Source organism: Syngnathus typhle, linkage group LG1 (assembly GCF_033458585.1).
Source record: "Syngnathus typhle isolate RoL2023-S1 ecotype Sweden linkage group LG1, RoL_Styp_1.0, whole genome shotgun sequence".
NCBI classification, from domain to species: Eukaryota; Metazoa; Chordata; class Actinopteri; order Syngnathiformes; family Syngnathidae; genus Syngnathus; species Syngnathus typhle.
The window spans coordinates 9,571,755-9,588,281 of record NC_083738.1 but is presented as its reverse complement, the minus strand read 5'-3'; the positions used below and the strand labels follow the sequence as shown (position 1 = coordinate 9,588,281).

The 16,527-nt window shown below is 41.4% G+C and overlaps 2 protein-coding genes across 3 annotated transcripts; both read right to left on the bottom strand.

Moving 5' to 3' along the window:
• Nucleotides 1–7,851: 7,851 nt before the first annotated feature.
• Nucleotides 7,852–9,279, bottom strand: mid1ip1l (MID1 interacting protein 1, like). Its single transcript, XM_061289569.1, has 2 exons — nt 9,119–9,279; nt 7,852–8,987 (listed from the first exon to the last, which is right to left on the bottom strand). Exon 2 carries the CDS (start codon nt 8,925–8,927, stop codon nt 8,409–8,411), a length of 519 nt encoding a protein of 172 aa, XP_061145553.1. The 5' UTR covers nt 8,928–8,987; nt 9,119–9,279; the 3' UTR covers nt 7,852–8,408.
• A 768-nt stretch (nt 9,280–10,047) lies between these two features.
• tspan7 (tetraspanin 7) lies at nt 10,048–16,473 on the bottom strand. 2 transcript variants are annotated; one of them, XM_061289557.1, is made up of 9 exons: nt 16,420–16,473; nt 16,226–16,332; nt 13,614–13,802; nt 13,455–13,529; nt 13,276–13,371; nt 12,618–12,773; nt 11,794–11,877; nt 11,223–11,313; nt 10,048–11,122 (listed from the first exon to the last, which is right to left on the bottom strand). In XM_061289557.1, exons 2-8 carry the CDS (start codon nt 16,310–16,312, stop codon nt 11,245–11,247), a joined length of 756 nt encoding a protein of 251 aa, XP_061145541.1. In that variant the 5' UTR covers nt 16,313–16,332; nt 16,420–16,473; the 3' UTR covers nt 10,048–11,122; nt 11,223–11,244. The 2 variants fall into 2 exon arrangements, with proteins under 2 accessions (XP_061145541.1, XP_061145532.1); XM_061289548.1 differs by lacking the exon at nt 16,420–16,473 and having other exon boundaries at nt 16,226–16,413.
• Between the last annotated feature and the right edge of the window lie 54 nt (nt 16,474–16,527).

The following is a 16,527-nucleotide window of genomic DNA, read 5'->3' as shown; positions in this document are numbered from 1 at the left end:
TTGCGCTCCCTGTTACAAGAAGGCGCCATGACCTTGTACAAACAACACAATTAACACAGTTGGTGCACAGTTGAAATCAAGCCTGAATGGACTATAATAGAAATACGAAGGATTTGTTCCAGGGTCAAATTGTCATCATCGTAAAACAATTGTTGACAACTAGTTAACACCTTAATGTTAATAATAGGTCCTGGTCAATATATAGTTTTTTAGGCTGTTATTTATTTATATATATATATATATGATTTCATCTGTGAGTTACGAATGCTGGTTCCTCATATTGGAGAAATGACAGCAGCTATCATCCTGTCAGCTTCCTGTCCTTTTTTTTTTTTGTGTTACTGATTGGATTGAGTCTACACAATGTGCAACTGGTTTATACTCAATCAATTACGCAATGTATTCTTTTCTGGAAGATTGAAAGCAGAGTTTTGATTTTCCTATTATTTCCACACAATGTCTGGAGGAAATTGTGTCCTGCTGAAATGTTACACCAGGGGAGGACGGGCAGCTTTGCTGGACTATCCACGATCGAAACACTGGCAGCAATTTGCAACCTAAATTGTTATATTTGTTTCATGAAATAGTGTTCAATTATTCCCACTATTTCATGTACTTGGTGCATCCTGACTGGTCACCAGCCAATGGTAGATTACACAACAAAATTCGTATTGTTTATTGATTGTTGTTTTAACTCATATTTAAGGTTGAGTTTTGATTAAATACGAAGGTAAATCAATGAATCATCATGATTGTCATTCCAATTTCACTCCATAAATAATATTTCTTACATGATTGCTCAGCTCACCCAATTTTTGCACATTTTTTTTCCACTCAATGTGAACTTCTCAGTTTAAAGCCATCATTTGGCTACAAGCAGAAAAGTCAAAATGGGTGGGGTTTGTTCAACAAGTCGTTGGACAAAACAGGCCTTGCCATTCATCCACATGCCCACTCATACACTCATACACGTACACGCTCGTACACACACACGCACACAAAGCCGTGCTATTGTTTCCTTGTTGTTGCTGCAGATTAGATTAAAGTGTGCAGCTGCCATGGAGAGGAGACCATTGTCCTGTGGTAAACTTTGTGATGTTGCTCATAAATGTCTGACAACACGTGATCACTGTGAAAGAAGCGCACGCTGGAACAGAATCCAAACTGAACGTGTTCATGCGTGAATTCCAAAGCCTCCTCACCCGTCTAGCATGTACGGCACGCCCAACATTACATAACCATGTACAATTTTTACAATGTCCTGAATGCAATTTACAGAGGCCAGGAATATGAACCTCGGAGAATGAGATGATACTCTTGGGTTCTTCTTCTTCGAATGCTAAACTGATGGTAACAACCAATGCATACAGGCTAAAAGGCTGCCTTGTCTTCCCACCGCAATGCTGGATAGTCGACCGTTAATAGCCCACACAGATCCATCCAAACAAAAACACATACCAGCCTCACCGACATTATGTCAAAATAGGAGCGAGAGAGATGGTGCAGTTGGGATTCGCCGGGATGGAGGAGAACACAGTGTTCCAGCATTCTCCAGCTACTGTGAGATGTACGCTCATGTCATTCTCAGCACAGTAAAGACTAATAGAAACCAGCCAGTGTTCAGCAGCGACAAGAAAAAGTACTTGGACCCTTTTATTTTTTGCAATTTAATGTTTGGGATTATCAAACAAATGTGAATATCGGTTATTAAATGATTTGAATTATGTGAGAAAAAAAAGCGTACTTGCCCCCTTGGTAAATCGTGAATTTTCCATGCCTAGTCACATTTTTTTAATCACAATTTTCCATGCCTAATCACATTTTCTGTGACCGCACCCAAGCCTGAGAACCCGCCTGTGAAGTTGGATCTTCAAAAGCTGCAACAAAATGTCATGATCCAAGAAATTCAAGAACAGAAGACAAAGTAAGTGTCACGTATTGTCACGGAACGGATGGAGCAGGGCGACCAAGTGCAGCTTGGACCAGGGTTCATTGGAGAAGACAAACCAACAGACTTCGCAAAAAGACATGACTCAAGAAAACAACAAGAGGACTAACCGACAGGGACGTGAAACAAGGGACGTGAAACAAAGGACGTGACGACATGACGACGACGACAATGATCCGACGGGGCGTGAGGGACAGAAAGGACTTATATACCCCCGTGGGGACTAAGCGGTTCAGAAAATGGATGGATGAATTGATATATATATATATAAGAAATATCATGGGCACACAGGAGGGGAGGGGCGAGCACATAGCACATAGGCAGAAACCAAGACAATATGCACATAATAAAACAAATGGTGACGAGATGTGACACGTATCAATCGGGAAAGGTTTACAAAGCAAATGGAGAAAGTATGGAACAGTATATCCAGCCTCGATCACAACAACAACTCATCGAGGAGGTCACAAAAACTGCTGACCTATTTCGCCTCGGTTAAGGGTCATGTCTCGATAATAAGGATGAACAGATGTGGCAGATGTCCAAATTCTACATGAATACATGTACATAAATGTAAACACTGGAAAGTGGCGACACAGAGCTCAGTTTATGTTTAAAAAAAAAAAAAAAACATCGCAGCAAAATCCTAAAATACAGAAAACAAGGTGCACTAAAAGTTCAATTAACACAAACTGTTAAACAGCGAAGGACAATCCACGGATATCATGTAAGCTGCATTCTGCTAAAATAAGAGCGCTCTGATTGGATGCTTTGTAAGCGCTTTGACTTGATGTAATGGCAGCATGTACGCCTAGTTGCATTCGTGAAGGTTTGCTTCGATCTTTTTACAACAAAGTCAAAAATGTCAGACTTCTGAGCGTTGTCCCAAGTGGTGTATTAACAAACCACATCCTGCAGAGGGTGCTCCACCTTCAGAATGGTCTTGTACATCCAGCAAGTAAGATCTTTCGTCCGATTTTCTGATACTGGTTATGGAGGTCATTAGATTGTACTTCTATTAAGCGATTCATTAGTCGTTTGGCGCATTGGAATCGAACCTCTCATATTTGAGTGTCAGATACATTGTTTGAGAAGTGTCTGGAGTGACAAACGGCAACGTTAACGACATCAGTGCCGGTCTTCGTTACGTCTGCAGCACAAGGCGACGTATTGTGAGGCCCGGCCGGGCGTGCACAATTACGCGTTCTTCCTCCATGCTATGAGACCATTTGGGTTGAACCATGCTACTGGCATGCCCTGTACTTATTACTTAACACTGGACTGCGAGCTACCTTTGGAATAACTGCTGCACATGCTTTTATATTAAAACACACAGTCGGGTATTGTTTACTCAAGGAGCTGGTTACCAGAGTAACTGGCCGGGGCTGATAAATACAACGAGATAGTGTGCCCGCAATGTTAACCTGACTGCTCCGAAGGTATTGATTATTAGTCACACCTGCAGCAGGTTGACCTGACTTGACTCATAAAGTCATCATGTCTGCCTCATTCCAGGCCAGTCCAAAGCCCATCACGTGGGCACAGTAAGGTTTGACAGTGGCTGTTTTGCTTTTGGGGTTAAACAAGTACACCAGTGACACACTGTCAGTTCCATGGGCCTACTGGAATTTTTTAAGACTAGTGGCACGTGGCGAGGCTAAGCGTTTTTCTCACCCACCACTCACTTATTTTGGACCAAGCCGCCTTGAAGTCTATGAAGACTGTTGCCCTGTTTGACGGACCTCCCATTGCTCCACAAAGAGTAAGGTAGTAGATGGACTTCTCAAAAATCCTCTGTAAATTGACCAATTAGAGAACAAGATGCGAAAACAACCTCCACTAAAGGGGCAAGAGGTGGAGTGCCCCACCAGAGCCAGCTCTTTCTGATACAGGAGGTGTTTAGATTACAATGAAGTGCTGTTTCTTGAGCAACGATACAACCCCAAGTTACCCCGCGCTGTAGTCTATTACCAGCTAGCTAGTACCGTGGTAATGTTATAAGTACATTATACTGTATTGGCCCGAATATAAGACGACCCCGGTTATAAGACGACCCCCTCTTTTTCAAGACTCAAGTTTGAAAAAAGCCTTTGTCTAGACCCCGAATGTTAGGCGACCCCCCCCCTTTTCAGTTTTATTTCAATGAAAAAAACCTCGTCTTATATTCGGGCCAATACGGTATATTCATATTGTCGCTGTCAGGCATAAAAACATAATCACACCCTATAGTTTGAAAGGATGGGTGTGTTTTAGACAATAACTGAAAATAAATAGGTTAGATACGCTTGAGTAAGCTTGTTTTGTGGAGAATGAATGTCTGTCCATTTCCTATGCAGTCTTTGGAGAAAGGGCAGGGAAGACATTGGACCAGTTTGGTGTCTATTGCTCGACTCTCCCAGTCCTTTCTCTGCTTAGAGTGGCAAGCAACTTGAGTGTGACTGGTGTGTGCTAATCTTTTACCGGGCCACGCATTGAACCCAAAGACATTGCAACAGAGCCATTGCAATATCCACAGAGAGCGAGCTGCAGATGTGAGGAAACATGTCTCATTTTCCGGCGACTTCACACTGCTGCTGCTGCCTTGTGCCGACTGACTGCTAATGTTTGCCTTCTGGTTTCTCAAGACATGAGCTTGGGAGCCTCGTGCACAGAGAATTGGTGTCACGCTACTTGGGGGGCTGTTTTGTCTGGGCATGCAAGGGGGTTTATGAGTCGTGTGGTTTTTATTCACCAAAGATTTGGTGTGGCTGCAACAACAGGAAAAGAACAATACTATCAAACACGATTTACCAAACTTAGCGGATCAAAACGGGCCTCCGATATCTTAATGACTGAATGTTATGTCACTGATCATCAAGCGAGCACACAACTTCTTAGCAAAGGAGTTTTTAATTGATGTTTATCGTAATAAATTTATGTCTCAATTCTTTATGTAATCCTGAGAATCAGTACGGTCAACATCATTACGCTATTATTGTTGTATCTGGTTCATTGATTACTAAATTAGCCAGCGTTTTTCTAAAGTTAGGATTGACGCCAGCCCACCTTTGACCTTAAGGAGAACAAGTGCGATGGACAAATGGACAGATTGAGCCTCTTGTTCATAATGAAAAACGTATTTTGTAACTTTGGCGCTAGAGTTTGATGAATGTAAACGCTTCATTTAATAAAGTAGGAAATAGCCAAATTTGTGTTTTGGTTGTTTATTTTAGTTGAGGATACTGCTTTAAAATATAACTGAAACTCAAATAGTAAATGGACCAGAATTGTTCAGATGCTTGTTGCTATTGCTCTGCACCAAAGGAAATATTAGTAGCTACATGTTCAACTTAGGTCTTTGAAAGACAAATTTGAGGTTATTGACTGACTTTTTAATGAATTCATCCTTTTTACAACTGCTCCTCTGTATTAAATATAAACCGCATCCACGAATGCTGCCATTTTGTTTTGAGGCTCAATTCTTTCAGATCAAACGGGAATCAATCCACCACCACTATTTGAATAATAAACTCATTGTTATTGCTTCGCTGTACTTTTAAATTATAATACGAACTAGAAAAACAGCACTGTGTGGTGGGATGTTGCCTCCCTGTCTTGAATGCAAAGTTGTCTTGTTATTTTCTTATGTCTGTCATACAGTAACTATTTTGTACATTTGCTGTGAAATGTTGGTGGATTTAATGTTAACCTAGATTACAATTGCGAAAGAATACAAAAGCCCATCTCTATTCTGGTGCACTGTTGGGCCAGCTGTCCCGAGGCTGGTTGACCCAGTTAACTTGAACAAGGAGGCTTGAGTGGCGCCGCCATTTTGCCTGGCTGTGCACACCAGAAAGACGAAGTGTTAAGAGGACTGCAATAAAGCTAGGCCGCTCCAAAAGGCCGCTGATGTGTTCGTCCTGACTTCCTGCATGCCCTTCATCAGACGGCCGTCATTGTCGCCCTGTCGGAGGGGAAAAGCAGCGCCGTGTGAGCCGATTGGCCGGCTGTTGCAAAGCTGATGCTAAGGCACTTTGAGCACCATACTTTCTATTTTACCAATGAAACCTCTCATGTTTCATTGTTGAATTTGTATTGATGGTGACAAAGGGCTAGACATTTGTTATTCAAAAAAAAAGTCAGGCTGCCTTCAAGACCTATTAAAGGTCATGTCTATCCCTCCACATGCACAGCATTTATAAACCAATTTATTGCAGCTCCAAAATAAAAGCCTTATCAGCGCTGATGTGTGGAGGCATTTCGTCTTTATGACAGTGCAGATTATTTGATCAAGGCGGGGAAAGAACTCAAAGATACATATTTGACCTGAAGCTTTGAAAGTTCTATTTGATTAAAAGAATAACCCTAGGACACAGTACAAACAAGAATACATCAAAGTCCGTCCATCCATCCATCCATTTTCTGAACCGCTTAGTCCCCACGGGGGTCGCGGACGCGCTGGAGCCTATCCCAGCTGTCATCGGGCAGTAGGCGGGGGACACGCTGAACCGGTTGCCAGCCAATCGCAGGGCACACAGAGACAAACAACCATCCGCACCCGCACTCATACCTAGGGACAATTTGGAGTCTTCAATCGGCCTACCAAGCATGTTTTTGGGATGTGGGAGGAAACCGGAGCCCCCGAAGAAAACCCATGCAGGCCCGGGGAGATCATGCAAACTCCACACAGGGAGGGCCGGAGGTGGAATCGAACCCGCACCCTCCTAACTGTGAGGCGGACGTGCTACCCAGTCATACAAGGAAATATGCTCACTCAGCATAACATTGGTTATCTTACTGTACAACTGTAAACATTAATCTTGTTAAATTTGTCAGAAACAGTAATGTGGCAAAAATTATCCCTGTCCGAAATATTAAGTGTTATGTCTGAAAAAAAATCTGACAATTCATTCGTATTTTTTAAAAACTAATTCAGGTTATAACTTTTTGGGTCGTATTTTAATATCAGAGTTGTACGTTTGGTCTGTAATATAGTGAAAAGCACTGCTTTGTTCTTTCATGACTTGGACGACTCATTGTGGTTCGAACCATGAATTTGGCTTTTTTTTCAACAATCCAGAGGAAGAATGTTTGGCCATCAGTTTGTGTTGCCCAAGCTCGAGTTTACTTTAGGTTGTGCAGCAGCGCAATGATACATAACACACTAGCAAGTCAACATTTGAATAGCTTAAAAAGGCCACTCATGCTTGAAAACCTGTTACCTTAAATTCTCCAAATAGGGGGCAAAATCATCTCAACCGAGATGTGACCCATTGCTTCATTCCCTATAGAAAATATTTCAGTTGCTGCTGAGAGCTGTGAAGTTATTTGATTAAAGGGAAGGTGTTTCCACTTGTTTTTTTAGGTAAAAGCTCATGTTTACATTGTCTGATCTTTAAGCAATAAATTGGGGAATAGACGTAAAGCAAATAAAAGGTAAAGTGACTGGCTTTGAATTTGAGTCAGGTGTACCTAATGTAGAGTCCAAGATGCTCCTCTACTTTTAAGACAAGCTAAGTCATGTTACGTTGGTATGCTAAATTAAGAGGCATCTTTTCCTGTCCGTAAGTCCTCTAATTCCCCGATTAGAGTCACACAAAGCTATACCTACCCCACATAACAGTTTGAAAGCACTTTATCTAACTTAATAGTCATATGCAGCAGAGTGTAAACTTTTTACACCAGCACTACTTTGCAAAAGAAAACTTTAATGTCTTATGGCTAAGATGAAAATTCAGCTTTCATTTATTAAAAAAATTGTATGCAATTACCATTATGCAGTTCAAACATTAACTGTAAAAAAAAAAAGTTTAAAACTAAAAACAAACATTTGATTTAAAGATAAAGTACATAAAAAATAATGTTAAGTTCAAAGTTAAATTACAACTGAACATTTGTGAACCACCACTACAAAGAAGAAAAAGTCAAGGGTTCCAATTTATTTATTAGCACAATATAAAATAAATTTCAGGACAAATAAGATGAGCCGCAAGACCTTGAACCACTGAGTAGTTACACTACGGGCAAATGAACGGGGCCAAAAATAGTCAAGGCACGCAAAGTTACAATCACACCGAAGTGAAGAGAGCCCTTAAAGCTCAGCCTTTAAAATTAAATAAAAAGAAAAAAGAAAAAAAAAAAGGAGGGACAGAATAACCAGCATTCAACTTCTCCTACAGTCAAACATTTTATTCATACACACACGCACGCACACAAAGAAAATGGTGAAATGTGCAGTAGAAATTAAGCGGAACTGCTGTGCTTCATCGGGACAATTAAACCTCCACCAAGCACTGAACATTGGGAGTCCTGCTCAGTCAGGACGGCAACGTGCAGCAGGCGTCACCGGTTTATGTCGGGAGGGGAGGAAACCGGGAGGACGTAGAGTGCTGACAGCCCCGCTCAGTTGCCAAGAGAATTCCCGTGACACATCCCATCACGTCAAGCAGTCCCGAGGGAGGGGAGGAAGAATAAAGGCTTTCTATCTCATAAAGTTTCCGCCTCCGATCTCTCGCTTGTATCTGTTGGTGAGGTGATCCGCCTGCATGGTGAGCTTGGACAAAACCCCAAAGAGTCCACGCAGATGAAAGTGAAACTGGCGCTCCAAGTCGGCGTTGTCGTCCACGGGCAGCGCCCCTTTGATGGGTTTCTGCTGCTGCTCCTGCTTGACGGCCATCTCCAGGAAACTGGAGCCGCTGCTCAACTCCCGCTTGAGTGGACCCCACTCCATGTCGTTCTTGATGGACTTGAGGAGCAGATAGTGCTCGTACATGTCCCTCTGCTGTTTGCTGGGACACTGCACCTCCTCGTCGTCTTGGTGGTGATTGTAATTATTGTTGGCTTCCGTCTGGCTCACAGCCTGCTCCTCCAGGGGCATGTCACGCAGCAGGCTCGGCACCATGATGGTCTCGTCCATGTTGTTGGCCGCCGCGATGAAGCGGTGCATGACGTTAATGAGGGAGTGCTTGTTGGTGGCTGAATCGCTGCTGATCTGCATCATGGCTGAAGGCTTGGTTAGGTTACAGTGGTGTGGCTGGCAGGTGGCGTTTTAAGGCTTGAGCTGCGATCACACATTCGATGTACGTATTACTTTCAAACGATCATGCTTTTAATCCCGTTCAATGTGCAGCATGACCTTGACTTCCTGGATCAAACTAGTATGAATGATTCAACCCGGAAAATATGACTTACCTGAATTTGGAGCCTGCGTGATGAACTGCTTGTGGGGGTAAGAAAATGATCTTGTCTGATTTTTCGTAGGCGCTCCGATGTCCACCCGCCTTGAAGGAAACGTAAGTATTTCCTCGTCTGACTAACGGCTGTTTTCCGTTTATATACCTCACAGCCGACGGGTTGCAGTGCGGAAAGCCAAATCCTGCCCATCCGTCTGTTTCCGGCAAGCCCATTGGCTGGGGAGCCGGATAAGGGCGGGCCAAGAGAGCGTATGATCCAGTTTGAGCCAATCGTGAGTCAGCAGATGCGGGTCAATCAAAATGTCTTTGTTGCGCGCAATTAATCGTCAGCACCTTTGAACATCGACGCTTTGACACCGGCACATATGCATTTTTCCTTCCCAGTTGTTATTTTGATTATTCATACTATAGAATAAAAACGCCTCTTTGTCACACAGGATGATTGTTGCCCATAATCGTTTTCAAATGTTACGTCTCACGGCTTTGTAGGTCTGTAGCGCCACCTGGTGTTTTGCCTGATCGTTTAAAGTTTCAAAGCTACGTCCCGTTTAAATTCAATTGACATTTTTGCAAACTACTCGATCTTAATCACAAAATACGAGGCGTGTCGTGTGTTCTGTTCTCAGACAGAACAGTGCAGTACAGTTGAATGTATTTTGGGGAATTTTAAACGTAGCGAGTCATTAAAAGCTAAACTCTTTCAAAGTGACTGATACTACTAACTACTACCAATATATTAGATTAGATTGAGCTCCATAGTTAATTATGTATTTAAAACAAACATAGACACTTTCGTCTCTACATAGATAATATTGCTCGGATTTGAGTTGGAACCCTTTGGAACCTCATGTTTTGGACCGCGAGTTGAGTTATATATACGTATATTTTCTCCATGTATTTATTTGCAGATTAATTAAAGATGCTGAAGACATGTGACTTCGACTTTTATTTGTTTTTTCCATCAACATTTTTCATGCATCCACAGAAGAAAAGCATTTAAACTGATGACCGATATGAAAATGTGGGTTATTGTAGCTTATTATGTATGCCATTCCCCTCACAAGTAACCTCACGCACAATCCTTTGTCAGTTTGTCTTCTTACCTACGCATATTTGATCAAAATTATAAAATAAGGCAACGGCATTATTTAATCGGGGTGTAAATCGCGGGTTTTGTCACGATACAATATCATATCGATACAAAGAAGCCCGATACAATATTTGCCGATATCTTAAAGCGTGCTGTGATTCATTCACGATACATCACGATATAGTGCTCTGCGATCGATATAGAACAATATCCTGATTTATAACAATTCATACGCAAAATCAACAAGGTACTGCAAACTCTTTGTTTAGGAAATTACAAAGTGCTTCCAAACGAATTACTTGAAGCCCAAAGGGGAGCGAATTTCCTCGTCTTCTTGGACACTAGCCATAGCACCAGCCCAGGAGCCACGTAGTTGTCGGCTCCCCTTTCACGTGCCTGCTCTGCTCACAACACAACACGCCGCGCACTGCTCCCGGAAAGAGGAAGCAAGCAACAATGAACTGGATTTCAAAATAAAGTCGCGTCTAATGTCTGAGGTCAAAAACGGGCGATATAGATTGATGTTTACGTTTAGCAGCGATGCCAACAAATCGTAGAGCATTATATCGATTAATCGATGTGTATCGATGAATCGTTACAGCCCTATTATTTAAAGGCAAAAAAACCCAGACATCAAACGAGTATTGAAGCACAAAATAAAGCGATAATATTGACACAATGACATCTACTCTTAATAATCGTTTAATTCTATGAAAACAAGAAACAACTTAATGTTTGGATCAAACTACACTTTCCCTTTGAGGTTCATTTGGAATTTTCCCTTTTGCTCCTCTGCTGTGTCCTGTGAGTGGATAATAATAATAAAAAAAAGTGGCGAGGTTGGTTTTTCTAAAAAGTTTAAAAATCACAGGAGCGTCAGTCGTTTAGGTTGGGAGATGCACACTGATTCACCTGGTAAGACAAAAGAGAAAGAAAGAAACAAACTAAATCTCCAAAATGCTGCTGAAATATTTTTTTGCTTAAACTGGATGTAATATAGGTAGCTTTTTACCTGCATGAGGCAGTGGCTGTCTTTACACCATCTCGTACTGGTTGTTGGTTATGTATCGAGACAAGCAGCAGGCCAGGAATATCCCAATGAGCTGAGCACAATTGAAAACAACACGCAAAAATACAGGTGTGTTCTATTGTTTTTATAATAAACATGTACTTCCGGCAATTTGTACCTTGACTTACAAGTTTGTTATGTCAAATCAATTTCCTCATTGAAATGCATTACAATGCCATTTATCGGTACAGCTCTTCCCAAACCCAAATTTCATTTTGCGTGTTTGACCGTTTGTCCTTTTGAATGAAGAGCTGCAAGGACATCAGCGACTGTAGCTCTCCTTCCCTATGTCCCAGGGCATTTCAGTACCTTCATTACTCCATGTCATTCTCTAAATTTCCCTGAAGTGTTTAAAATTTGTCTGCAACTCAAATTTTAGCTGATGACAAATAATAAATTCCATCATACAACGGCTCATAACTTGACAAAAAATCATGTAGGCCAGGGCACTTGTGAGTATAAATACCACTGTACTCATTTTGTGGGGAGTGTCTACCAACTCATTATCACATACCTGGAAAAAGGCAATTCCAAAGGAGATCCCAGCAATGATGCCCAGGTTGGATTCCATCACATCAGTCACCAGTAAGAAGCAACCCTGCACACAAGACAAATAGTAATACATTTATTCCTTATCCAACACTACCAAGAACGTCACGATTGCTTGGTAAAGCATCCATCGTCCATCATCTTTCACTATTGTTTTAAAGGGAGAATAGGTCCTAAAAATACCTATATCTTAAATCTGTGTTGTTAAAAGTGAAGAAAATTTGCAAGAAACATGGACCCAACCGACATGACTTGCCTTCGCAAGTCACATAAATAAAATGCTGTTGAGAGCTAGATAAAGTCCCCTGGCCTTTACTTTTGAAAGCTGTGATTTAGACAATGTTTTCAAGACACACAGAGCACCTAGTGGAAGACCATACATACAAGGATGTGGAGAAAATACAAAGTTTGATACAGGAAGGCCGGCCTGGGCAAGTAGAAGAATTATGTGGTGGACATACTAATTTGCTACTCTACCATGCAACCACCAGAGGGCACAAGTGATTCAGGCCTGAATACTGCACAAATCCTTATGTAAGAAAAAAGAAAGTTTATACTAACACATCTTTTTAAGGTATCTCTAACATAGAAATGAAAGTCAACAACAAAAAAATCTCTAAAAGGGGGCGCTGCCCAATAAAAGTTTGGGAACCTGACTACTGTGCAAACTGACAGAAGGTGAATGGCATGAGGTTCTGCTTGGCAGTCAATAGTCAGTGTTCCAACGCTGTCCGTTGTTCGCTTGTTGAATTAAAACAATGACACAATTTAGTCGAAGTAGAAACTCACAGTGTTGTACACTTCGTTGCCAGCCTTGTCCAGGTCCTTGAGGGTCTCCGGAGAGCAGTTGGTGTCAACTTTGCAGCAACTGGCAGGAATGCCCTGGTCTTTGAAATAGTCGGTTTCTGCCCAGTCCGTGTAGTTTTTCACGCCACAGCATTGCAACTGTATTTACCCAAAACAACAAAGCAAACAAGTTACGGTCATTCCAAAATATCATATTTCTGTTATTTTACATCACTGATTGTGTTCAAACAGGCTCAGTCATGAAGTCAATAATATCTATGTAAGAGCCATAGGATCAGTCAAATCGTGTGTTTATATATTTACTACTCGATTTTTTTTTCGATAACGAGATTTATTTCGATGGGAAGGAAATTTTTCACGACACAACACTGAACAAAACGATACACAAAAAAGAGGATACACAGGTTATTTATGTACCTTCTGAAATCTAGTGGAAGATTTGTTTGATCTACATTTTACTAAATGTGGTTGGCACATAGCGATTAATCCCCCCCTCACTTTTTTTTAATGGAAAATAATTGTTCATCCAAATAAGTGATATTGGCTGATTTCCTGTGGCACACCATCGTGCCATGTCCCAATCTATGTGACTCACTCAAGATGCTTGGTGGGCCAGATTAAAAACTCTACGACTACTTACAGTCCTTTGGATGGCATCCACAGCAGTTCTGCTTGTCTCAGTGCTGTTGTAGGACTTCACAGCATTTTTGTATGCAGTGCCTAATTTTTCCTTTATCTGTAAAATACAAACACAAAAAAGTGATTCCATAATTGTCTTCTGCTTTGTTCTATGTAGTGCTTTTGCCACCAATAACTCACCTCATGCCTGAAGATGAAGCCTGATATTCCGGCTACCAGCTCGGCCAGGAAGACCACAGTTAAGAACATGGCATACTGTACAAAGAGAGCGATTATGTGGAACATTAAAAGTAATGTGTTGGTTGGATTAGGAGTTGAGGAGGCGAGTTCGCCACTGACCAGTTTGAGCATCCACGGGCTGCCCCGGCATGTGGCAAAGCAGCCAAAAAGGCCAAATATGATGATGGCGGCGCCGGTGCCGATGAGAACGTACGGCGCGTTTGTGGTCTCATCGGAGGCTAGTGTGATGTACGCCTCTAGGTTGACCTTCCCCCACACGCCCACCGCCAGCAGGATCATGCCTGTGAACTGAGGAGGAGCAGCAGCAGCCAATCAGCATCACCAAATTTGGATGCACCACTTTTCCAGATCGAGTATATTTACTTAATTGCCGATACCAAGACACAATACTTGACTGCCATTACATCTGGCAATTTATAAATGATTTTATCTCTTACATATTGATAGTCCACTAAGTAAGTACCGTACTTTCCATGTGGGAAAAAAACATTTGATTCTAATTAACGTTAGGTTTTAAAAGTCTGTTTTAAGAATTATAAGCGTTTTAATCAATATAAATGTTTCAAGTTGTTGGAGATTCTATCTTGAAAATTTTAACCAAATACTGGTGAGTCTGGAACATGTGATAAAAGAAAATCCACTACATTGCGAAATACTTCCAAAGTGATTCATTCCAACGCTTCCAACTCGGGCTGAAATGTCATCATTGTTATTGTCCATACGTCACGTGTGTGTGGATATGTGTGTGTGTGTGTGGGGGGGGATACTGGCTCCCACAAACAGCAAGGACAGATAAAAGCATTTTAGCGTGAACTTTGTGTTGGCTACAAATGGCTGACACAAAGATAAAAATCAGCAGCAGCAGCACTTAATCATTATCTTTAGTGTAAGTATGAGGGCAAAATATTCGAGTAGAGCTCTGAAATTTATGATTGATAGGTCTTGTTTTTTTATATTCAAGTGTCTGTAAAAATTTTTTTTAAAAATTGTTTTTAACTCTTCTACTAATCTTAACTGGACTAATCGGGGTAGAAGGGTAGAGCTATACCATCCATTATCTAATGTAATTTCATACTTAAATCGCTTTATTTAAAGTTGCTTTATTTAAATGTTCTGTATTCATAGCCCAGGCGATGGCACTGACAAAAGAAAAAAAACTTTATGAAAAATGTTTTGAGAAATGAGCAAGTTATCATCAATAACTTAACAATATCCATTTTCTGTACCGCTTGTCCCCACGGGGGTCGCGGGTGTGCTGGAGCCTATCCCAGCAGTTTGATTGATTGATTGAACATTTATGAGTCATCAGGCAGTAGGCAGGGGACACCCTGAACCGGTTGCCAGCCAATCGCAGGGCACACAGAGACGAACAGCCACTTGCACTCACACCAATGGGCAATTTGGAGGTGGGAGGACACCAGAGTGCTCGAAGAAAACCCACGCAGGCACGGGAGGACATGCAAATTCCACACAGGGAGGGCCGGCGGTGGAATCTAACCCACACCCTCTGAACTGTGAGTCGGACATGCTAACCAGTGTCCCACCGTGCTGCCTGCAAATTAGCATTTGTTCACAATATACTTGCATTGCCTTTGATGGAACGCCACCCCCACCAATATGGTCTATGCATGTCACATATCGCGTGCCTGCTCTTCCATTCATATCCATGGTTGTCCCTGATAAGGTCCCTGCGTCCTGCACCAAGGTGAACACCAAGAACACAAAGTGTGGAAACTAAAAGGCCTTAACACTTGAGAACAACAACACTTTCGAGTTTTTGGTGTCGCCAATTCATAGTGTACCCTCTTGACTAGGGCTAAACAATTTTGAAAAATATTCTAATTGTGCTAAGCTTCCGCTCCCTCCAGATTGCAATTTAAAATATGATTATTTCTTCAAGGTCCTTTTTTCAAGTGTTTGAAATAAACCCGAGAAACAAATCAAAATGTAATAAAATAAATTGTATTTAAAAAAAAAAAAAACACGATTATTTCTTTAAGGTCCTCTTTTCAAGTATTTGAAACAAAATTCTACCATACAAGTTATACGTGTATAATTTGTTACCAGGTGATTTTCAGATATGCTTTATGAAAGAAAGGGAGGTTATAATTTTCAGGGTAAATTAGATTTAAGATACTTCAGAACAACCATGGACACATATTTAAGTTTGTAAAAAACAACAACTTTGTTGCTATGAACTCCCAAGGTGAAAGATCATGACATTCATTTGCAGTACATTTGTGATTTTAAGTGCAATTGATGCATACCTGTTTTGGTTTTGGAAAAAATATTTTTGTAACTACGAAGGGTTCGGTGAATGTCGGTCTCTTTGATCGATCACTATGGGTAGTATCCTTACATTTTTTTATTTGCCTTACACGTTCTACTTGTAATGCCAGCATAAACATTAATATCATTGAGTTTGAACAAAATAAAAACAGTAGGACTTCGAACGTGTGAGTAGGCAGTGACGTCATTTCAAGTCTTATCTTTGATTAATCACCGGAGGCTGTGCTCGCAAATAACGGCAACAACTGAGTTTATGGACGGGCATTATATAAGTTTATTTTCTTAACTTAACAAGAAAAAACCCGACCTTGTTTTATTTAATTAGTGCGTGTTACCCTCTTTTTTTTTTATTATCCCATTGTTGGTGTTAGCTTCTCGCCCCCACCCCCCCCTTTCTCCACATCGACATGGTCGCAGCTCACCCAGAAAATGAGACTGTAGGAGATGAGGAAAGTCTTCAGGCAGGTAATGACCGGCTTCGTCTGAAGCCGACGTGAAGGCGGCGACATGTTCGACTTCTTTCGTTTCTCTGTGAAGTAAAAAGAGAAAAAGCTCACTTCAAAGGACGGCCCAGAGAAGAAAAAGTTGATGTGGGGGACGCGGGTGGGTTACGCACGTCCTAGGAGCGCTCAAGAGGGAAGTGACGTCATTGTCCAGATTTACTTTTCCCGTGGGAATCAGCGACAATAATACAAAGTTAACTATGTTCAAACTTGTTGATCAC